The sequence below is a fragment of the Chelonoidis abingdonii genome, chromosome 10, assembly GCF_003597395.2.
Source record: "Chelonoidis abingdonii isolate Lonesome George chromosome 10, CheloAbing_2.0, whole genome shotgun sequence".
In the NCBI taxonomy this organism is placed as follows: domain Eukaryota; kingdom Metazoa; phylum Chordata; order Testudines; family Testudinidae; genus Chelonoidis; species Chelonoidis abingdonii.
The window spans coordinates 37,311,843-37,321,220 of record NC_133778.1 but is presented as its reverse complement, the minus strand read 5'-3'; the positions used below and the strand labels follow the sequence as shown (position 1 = coordinate 37,321,220).

The 9,378-nt window shown below is 42.0% G+C and overlaps 1 protein-coding gene across 3 annotated transcripts; it reads left to right on the top strand.

Annotated features, from left to right (window-relative positions):
• The first annotated feature begins 5,741 nt into the window (after window positions 1–5,741).
• HOXD3 (homeobox D3) lies at window positions 5,742–8,578 on the top strand. 3 transcript variants are annotated; one of them, XM_032784520.1, is made up of 2 exons: window positions 5,742–6,237; window positions 7,830–8,578. In XM_032784520.1, exons 1-2 carry the CDS (start codon window positions 5,742–5,744, stop codon window positions 8,576–8,578), a joined length of 1,245 nt encoding a protein of 414 aa, XP_032640411.1. The 3 variants fall into 3 exon arrangements, with proteins under 3 accessions (XP_032640411.1, XP_032640410.1, XP_032640412.1); XM_032784519.1 differs by having other exon boundaries at window positions 7,827–8,578; XM_032784521.1 differs by having other exon boundaries at window positions 5,790–6,237; window positions 7,833–8,578.
• The last annotated feature ends 800 nt before the right edge of the window (window positions 8,579–9,378 follow it).

Genomic DNA, 9,378 nt, shown 5'->3' with positions numbered 1-9,378 from the left:
CAAAGGTCATTTCAAAGGCTTATGGTTGCTAGATATCGTCTTTATAATGACCTAGGGTTTTTTGTGGGGGATTTTCTGGCACTCCTTATGTTCTCAAAGTCCTTAGTCGACACATTACAGAAAGAAATGCAAAATGTTCATTTTGATCCACAAATATTTGTTGTGTACGTACAGCAGGCTAAGTTTCTATCTTAGTTTTCTTTGTATCTTAAATAGGGGATTTAAAAGGTAGTTCCAACTGAATTTTTATTCCTCTTTTCTACATTCGTAGATGAGAGCCGGGGGCGGCAGATCTGTGCACAAGTGCTGCGCCTTGTTTTTCCTTGTTGTGACAAACCCGAGATAACCACAGCTATACATAATGGATGAGAGCCATGGTAATGGCGCTGTGGTCTTTCTAGTAAATTTCCATTCTTCTCAGTGTGATGGTTGAATCAGTGCATGCTTTTCCTTACCCATGCGAAATGCATGCAGTTATCACTTACACTGTACAGCGCTAGATGGATTTATATCCTTTTGCTGAGGGGGGGGAGTTACAATTCACAATTGCCATGTTTGCACTTCCTCCCCCTAAGAGGCAAAGAACATTGCTACAGTAGCTAGTAACTTGTGGAGGTGCTGGAAGCCTTAAGGAAGCCATGAGAATGTTGCACTGTTTTTTATTTCGATCCGAGTTGGAGCTATTTTATCAAATGTTCCGCCCAAATGGTTACAAAGCTCCGGGGCTCTAATTACCTGAGCGCTAGACTCACGAGCTGTATGTACTGCGTTGTTTGAAAAAGTCGAACAAGGCCTCTATAAAGTTTTGCTGATGAATCGTATAAAAACCAAAGGCTTCTTTTCAAAGTGTTGTTAGTAAATACATATGAAGCACCTGTTATCTGTCTAGTAAAAAAGCTGATGTGGAGTTGGAGACAGAGAGAATTGCTACATAAAAGGCGTGAATTTATTATGATATTTATCAAGAAGGAAGTACAAAACAAAACAGCTTCCACTGAAAGTTCTCACTTTCGTTTCAGGTACGTCCCAACGGATTATCCAAAGGAATCCGAAGATCCTACAAAAAGAGTTAAAGTCAAAAATCAAGAAAAAACGTAAGTGTGGTAAGTTTTTAATTTTGTCTCTATAGATTTGTCACCTGGCTTGCTACAGAAGTAGTTGCCACGGATAATTTATCGTATGTAAAAAACAAAAATGCTTGAAAGTTTATCACCCTAGTGCAAGCTAACATACATTACATGGTAACTGATAATCGATTTTCAAATCTATTCCTGTTTAATAGCGTTAACCCAATACTTCAAACACGAAGAATGTTATTACTGTAAAAGCTATTTCACCTAAATAACATTATTTAAAATGCTGTCGCCCCATTTAAAGTATATCAGTATTATTAAACCTATTTAAACACCAAAGGAAAACAAAAGAAGCATTTGATAGAACCACATTCGGACTGATCCTGCTCCCACTGAATGGGAATTTGTCACCATCTTCAGTGGGGCCTCTTAAAAGCCAGTAACCTTTTAATGCTGCTTTTATGTGCCAAAGGCTGGTTACAAATAGTAATATTAAAGCTCCAAAACAATATTTTAGGAAGACCTCTGCTTTGCTCAGAAGAACTCTGAAATAGATCAGATAGAAAGACCAATATTATGATCCTGATTTAGCAATGTTATCAGGTGGCTCACAGAGTCTTAAATCACTGGAAGAGAAACCGAACATACACCTATTAAAACGCGGCTCCCTCTGTGAGCCATTGTCTACAATCTATAACACGAATACATTTCAGTATCAGTGGCAGCCATGGTCAAATTACATCAGTCACTCTTCCCCCACAAAAATTTGGAAGAGGGGGAGTTAATTTCCTGGAAGTCTTCATGTTGCTGTCTATCCGTCCGCTTAATAACCTATATTCCAGCAAATCCAAAGATCATTAGTAGAACCTGATTTGGAGGAAGTGGGGAAGCGGGGTAAAGAGAGGGGTTCAGAAGTCCCTGGAAACGTGAAGGAAAACAGTCTGTGCTCTGACAGAGAAGCAGTAAATAAGGAAACCGTTTGGCTACTTTATATATATGTCCCCTTCCAGGCTGCAAATAAGGAAAATTTGCGGAGTAGGGAATTCTTTTGCTGGTCTTCCTCCTACGCGTAGCCTGTTTTACCCTTCTGAAAGTGCTAGGTCTTGAGAAGTGTTTTCCTTTCCATTCCTTACTGAAGCGTTTACTGCCATAGTACTAGCAGTCATAAATTTTGTTACAAACCACAGTGACAGGTGCATTGATATGCACCGTGAGAGCTCCGGCTGCTTAATAACCACTCCACTGGCCGCTCTTACTGCCTGTTACTTATTCGGTATCATATTAGATATTGATCCTAAGCAGAATTAAGTGTAGTGGAAGTATTAGTAGAGAACTGCTTAATATGAATATGTTTGGGTGACGGATCGAACACAATTGTGAGACTGGAAACTTGTCAGAATTTGAGGTTGTTATATTTCGTGCAAACACACACTTGTGTGTGTGTGAGTGCGTGTGTGTGTGTAAGCGGAAGAATCAGGTATTTTGTCTAACAATCTTGCATCTCTTTTGTCTAGTCTGATTTCCAGATATAACTGTATGGGGCGTAGTAGCTTCCCAGCGTTTGGAAAACAGAGAGAGGACAAAGGGCCCTATTACCATATGTAATGTATAACAGTTCAGATGAGGTTAACCTCTCTGGATAGTAGGGAGGGAAACTCGAAACACAGACATGGATAGTTTGTGATTGCCTAGCCCTACTGCATTTCAGTCCACCCCCCCCCCGCCCCCAGAACGCTGGGAAACCATTTGGAGGTTACTTTTCTGCAAACTGTCTTTGACCAAACCAAGAAGTGTTGAGCCCGCGCTTTTGGTGTTACATACAAAAACATGGCCTTATGTAAAGTCAAAAACGTGTAAAAATTAAAAGAAAAAAAAAGAAAAAAAAAGAAAAAAGATCTAAAAGATGAGCCACCAAACAGTTGAGCATTGTCCGTGTGATTTATGGCCCATTGCCTCCTTTTTAGGTTCAAGCAGAGTTCACAAGCAGTTGGTATTTCAGACAAGAAATAAGGCTTCTAACAGTTTTTCAGTAATATTGCTTCTTAAGATTCTGTGTATTCTTTTGGGGACTATATTTTATTTTGTATATAAAAGAATAAGCACAATGCTGTGTTGTGTTAACAAAATGCTTCAGTCCAGACTATGCCTGAAAATGTAAACGATAAAGGTAGAAAATTATTAATGGAGTGGATTATTTGCCAAAAGTAAATTATAAAAGACAGTTAAACCATAGATAGCCTAGTCTGGACCGTTGTGTTTTCTTAGCACTCACAATAAGCCTTCGATTATTACTTCTTAGGCCTCTGTTGATTGCATTCTTCAGGGTGGGGTTGGGGCTAAGCCTCAGTTTTTCTGCCCCTACCAGCTTCCCAAAGAGCTATCAGCTCATGTTGATGAAAGAAAAGAACTCCTCTGGTGAAGCAGTATTTAAGAATAAGATGGCAGTATAAACAACTTAAAGCGACCTCGAATTTTTATTATCTTAATTCAGAATATGTATTGTGGTAACTTTTAGCAAGAATGCCAATGCTACTGGGTTCTACACATTACCACTGGGGAAGCAGCAAACAAATACAATTTTAAGCCTTGCATAAATATTGACTGAGGAATAACAATTAACAGAGACTGCTTTAATATTTTAGAACCACTTTCCTGTAATATGTTAATACATTTAGACAGTAAAGAAAGACACCTGAGATTTTCTCAGGCTGTGTTGTTAGGTGAAATATTCCGTACTTCATTGTGCTAGAAGGGATAAAAGATGCAATTTTAAAAAATGCATACAAATACTAAGGGTACCAGTAGGGAAGTTGTAGCAGCCACATTATAGCAGTGATCAAAATTACATGTTGGTTCCCATCCTGCAAAAGATAAAATACAGATTTACATTGAACAAATTCTTTATAGGTTTTGTATCCGAACAAAAATATTGATTATATGGAAAACTTTTCATTTGGATACATTTTCCAGACCAAGCAGTTTGATAGGAAAATACTGAAATCTGAAATAAGTTTTGCATGCTAATACATAAACAATACATGGTTTGTAATGAAAACCAAACCATATAAATGGTCTCAGATTGATTCGATTGACAATAATTAACAAGAAACGTTGGGTGAAAGATTTTGAGCAGGGTAAAATTAATCGAAGAGTTAAGATAGGGTAGCTGAGCTAAGCGTTTTTCTTTATAGTGCAAACTTAAGTTACTGAATGGTGTTAGTTATACTTTAACTTCTTAGGAATCTTTCAAGGAAAGAAGAGGCAGAATTTACAATAGAGATGGAATTTTCTATTTTCTTTTTTCAGGTTCTAATTCGGGTTCAATCCATCATGTCATCTGGGGCTCTTTCACACTTTTGCGCCTGCGTGTCCAGAAAAAAAAGGGGGGGCGAGTAGGGAGGTGGGTTAATCTTTATACCAAAATGGTGTAGGAGGGTCACAAATCATGCATATTATGGATAACTTTATTCACATAGATGATAACAAAATAAATGATAATATGACAGTGCAGCTGGGGGAAAAAGAGAGCGAGGAAGGGGTATATGTGGTTTTAGAACGCATTCTGGGAAACACACGGAAGGAAAACATGTATAGATACAATGCACAAAAGAAATACAATATTTAATTCATTTCCATACATCTGAGATTTTTTAAACGACCTAAAGTTATACTACAATGATATTGGGGGACACTGTAACCTCACATTTTTCAGTGAAAGCCTAACACATTTATTTTTAATGGCTCAGGTGTTTTGACGAAAATGTATTAAGCGTCAGTTCAAAGTTTAAAAAAACAAGAACGAGAGGAAATCAAACAAATCCTGAAAAGTGTTCCTAAAGTCTGGGCAATTGTTTGCACATTATTTCCGCCATTATTAGAGGATCTGTTCAGATTTTAAAGACATGGGGCCCAATGTTCATTCCTTCACTTAGGTGATTTGATCTATGCTCTTTGGTTATAGAGAAAGAAGGAAACGCTCAGAAAGATTCTAAGGGATTTGTCTGACTAGTCAACTAGATTAGGATTATATTTAATGTATTTAATTTATTTTTCACCCATTTTATGTTCAGTGTAGCTTCTCAATCAAGTTAATCCATAGTCTCCCTGTCGCTGCAAAGATAAAAGATCTGAAAGGACAGCGTGTGAAATGCACAGACGAAGGGTCTGAAAGGAATCTGTATACTAGCCAAATCTTAGCACGTCTGAGTGTCAAAGTGTAGGACTGAGTGAATGAGTTCGTATATGTGAGTCTCCATGTAAGCATGTGAGGGAGTGTGTATGCACGTGTGTTTGTAAGGGTGTGTGTGACTAAAGGAGACGTCTGCCTTCCTGATAGTAGGGAGGGTTTTACAGCCTCCCTCTGCACATGGGGCGATGGTCACTTGCTGGTTTGAACTGGAGTAAAAGGCTGATTCTCTGTAATTTGCAATCTTTAAATCAAGATTTGAGGATTTCATTATTCAGCCAGAGGTGATGGGCCTGGGTGGGTGAGGTTCTGTGGTCTGTCATGTGCAGGAAGCCAGACTAGATGATCAGGCCCTAAAGTCTAGGAAATCCCACCATTTCTTATCAATTAAAGTTTCTTTTGTTTCTTGCTGTTTCCCCCTAGGCGGCTTCCTAGGCAGTGAGTGGCCCAGGCCGAACACGTGAGCCGCTGGGACCCAGTCAATGTTATTTGAGCAGGGTCCCCAGGCCTTGGCGATCCCAGAGAGCAAGATGCAGAAAACCGCTTACTACGATAACTCTGGGCTCTTCGGGGGCTACACCTACAGCAAAGCCGACGCCTACAGCTACAGCTCGGCCCACCAGCCTTATGCACAAGCCGCCCTGGATACAGACTACCCGAGCTCCGCCTGCTCCATCGAGAGCTCGGCTCCCATCCGAGCCCCGACCCACAAGAGCAGCGAGCTGAATGGCAGCTGCATGCGGACAAACGGCGGCAGCCAGGCAGGCAGTCAGCCCCCGGGTATAGGCGAGCAGCAGCAGCCGCCTGCGCTGCCCCCTTCCTCCCCACCGAATCCCACCAATGCGGCCCCCCCGAAAAAAACCAAAGGCGGCCCCAATTCCTCCAGCTCTTCCACGGCCACCATTAGCAAACAGATCTTCCCCTGGATGAAAGAGTCCCGGCAGAACTCCAAACAGAAAAACACCTGCGCCGCTTCAGGTACCCGGCACGCTCCGCTCCCTGGGGTCACCCTTTCAGTTCACGTCCCCCCAGTCCAGCTGTATCTGGTTCTGCTAAACAACACACTGATCAGCCTGGCCAGAGCCCCTCCCCAGCAAGGCAGAGGGGCCAATGAAGCACGGGGAGAGAGTACCCTAAAATCTTTGACATGTCGACTTCTGGCTTCTGGCATAGTTGAATGAGGGGCTGCTAAGTCAAGTCCTCTGCGGCCCGGGGCCTGTGTCACTGTAAATAACTACTCTGTCTATTAGAACCCGAATTTGCGGGGTGCTTTGGTCCCCTGCTCTGGGATCGAGGGTTTCCGAGGAGGCAATGCAGTGCTACAGGGAGAGGCCGCTGGACTGGAGCACCAATGTATGGTTTAAATTCCTGCTCGCCATTCGAGCCGTCTGGTGTGCAGAGGAAAACAGCATGTCCTTGCCCTCCGTCTAAACGCTTCAATCTGTCGTTTCTCCCTGGCTCCGAAACGGCTTCTAGTACGGAGCTTTTAGAAATGTAGACAGCACAAGCACTGAAAACCACGTATTCCTAACACTCATTCTTGGAAAGGTCCCCAATCTTTTTTCCAGTAATGGAAGCATCTCTTCTGATCTGAAAGCGATAAAGCCAATCTCCCCTCTATTTATTCTTGCTAGCAGTTCTGCTGGTTTACAATCCTGCCATTTGGCCTTTGCTCTGGTTTGGGATAAAAGAAAAGCGGACCCATTATCCCTCCCCCTCTTTCTCCATTCAGTTAAATTGAGACTATTCAGAAATCTCCCAATATCTAATTTACTTGCACCCCTTTTATTATCCACCATTGCTCCTTATTAATGACTTCCCTCGCCTCTGGTGCTTCACAATCCGAATAAAGAATCCGGATTAAGTATCTGGATTAAGTAGCCTGGCCTGCTCCCACTTGAAACAATGTGAGTTTTGACGTTGTGCAAATTGGGAGCAGGATCCGGTATTAGGTCTGGTAAAAAAAAAGGAAAGAGCGAGAGAGAGAGAGACGCGTGGACAGAGGAACTTGGATATGAGGCCACTAAAGTCTTTTTGAGGAGTATCTCAGGGTGCTCAGAGTCGGGGCATATTTATAAAAAACTGGAATAGTCTGTACCTCATCGTTAATTAATGTGACATGAAAGGGGATTACACTGAAATCATCAGCAATCTCTGACACACTCTTTCCCTTAAAACGGTTAGTACTCTACCCATTACGTCTCATTTTACTTTGAATTCCAGTGTGGTAATATCTTAAGGATTATGTTACATCAAGTACACCTCGGAGTGGTAAATAGACACCTTTGGAAGAGAGCCGGGGAAAGCAGAACCAAGGTACACGGGATTTGATCTGATCCTAGTCAAACCACTGGCACAGGTTCGGTGTGAGTGAGTCTGCATAGACAGGGCACACACAAGACCAGTTCCTGACAATAGCAGAGTCATTTACCTGGTCAGAACTGGGACAGTGGCTTGTGTTGGTTTGGGTTGTACAGAACGCTCTTTGGAGCACTGTCCTGTCCTTAGCCGGCTGTTGTGTCAGGGTCTATACAAAGATCAACCTTTATTTGTTTCTCTTCCATCAGCAGGAGACAACTGCGAAGATAAAAGTCCCCCCGGCCCGGCTTCCAAGCGAGTCCGCACTGCCTATACCAGCGCGCAGCTGGTGGAGCTGGAGAAGGAGTTTCACTTCAACCGGTATCTCTGCCGCCCACGCAGAGTGGAAATGGCCAACCTTCTAAACCTGACGGAGCGCCAGATAAAGATCTGGTTCCAGAACAGGAGAATGAAGTACAAAAAAGACCAGAAAGCCAAAGGGATCATGCACTCTCCTGTAGGACAGTCCCCTGACCGAAGTCCACCCTTAAGTGGCCCAAATCACGTAGGATATTCCAGCCAGCTTCCAACTGTAAATAGTCTTAGCTATGATGCTCCTTCGCCAACATCCTTTGCCAAATCACAGCAAAACATGTATGGCCTGGCTGCTTACACAGCACCTCTCAGCAGCTGCTTACCCCAGCAGAAACGATACCCGGGAGCAGAGTATGACCATCACACCATGCAAAGCAGCGGCGGCTTTGCCAATCCCAATCTGCAGGGCAGCCCCGTTTATGTCGGAGGTAACTTTGTTGATTCCATGCCAGCTCCTGGCCCAATGTTCAATATCGGCCATCTTTCTCATCCTTCATCTGCTAGCGTGGACTACAGCTGCGCTGCTCAGATCCCAGGCAACCACCACCATGGACCTTGTGACCCTCATCCTACATACACAGATCTTACTTCTCATCACACATCTCAGGGAAGGATTCAGGAAGCACCCAAACTAACGCATCTGTAGTGGACTGGGACGGATTGAGAGAGCGAAATGTACTCACGTTTAAATTACCTCACTTTTCTGACGTTACAGTGTTACTTTCCTCTGAGTGCCAACAGTATTAGTGGATTTCTCTCCCCTAACAGCTACGTTCTTTTTTTGCGACTCTAAATAAGTCAATGAAAAGGATCCTTTCTTTTATAGCTGTTTAAAGCATGACAGTGCAATATACTGCAAACCAGGGGGCTAATAATCTGGTAATGATGTACTTGAAGGTAAGTCTTATAGATCAATTAGTATTAGCAGCGCGTCATGCTGAGGTGTTTTTAGACCAATTGTGAACGATGGGATCTTGCCTGCATATAAACTTATTTCAGAGAATTTAATTTATGAATTCTTCAGTAACGTAAGGATTGCATTGGACTAAATGATATGTATTTATTGTTTTAAGCGAGACATTTTTGTATCACTGATTATTTATCCTCGTCTTAATGTATTTATGTGGATATTTGTAGAATTTATTCACCATAACTTCGGGAGATTGAGTCAGGTCCCTGGTGACTATTACATTTCACCTATTTAGTATATTTGGTCTGAACTAGTTGAGAGAGTAGTTTTGAACAGTTGTAACAGTGGCTGGTGTTTGTAGTTTATGTAAGGATTAATTAAGACTGTAAGTCTTTAATAGAGTAAACAAACTGTGGCATCACACAAATAGCCCTAACGCCTTTTTATAAAGTGTATTTATTTCAAATTGTCTGGTGCCGTTTGAACATCTATTTAGATTTTAAAAAGTAAGCCACCTTTTAAAGTTGGAAGTGTGT

Coding starts and splice junctions, on each gene's coding strand:
- HOXD3 (XM_032784519.1), top strand. CDS start 5,742: ATGTTATTTGAGCAGGGTCCCCAGGCCTTGGCGATCCCAGAGAGCAAG. Junction 6,238..7,826: donor AAACACCTGCGCCGCTTCAG/GTACCCGGCACG, acceptor CTCTTCCATCAG/CAGGAGACAACTGCGAAGAT.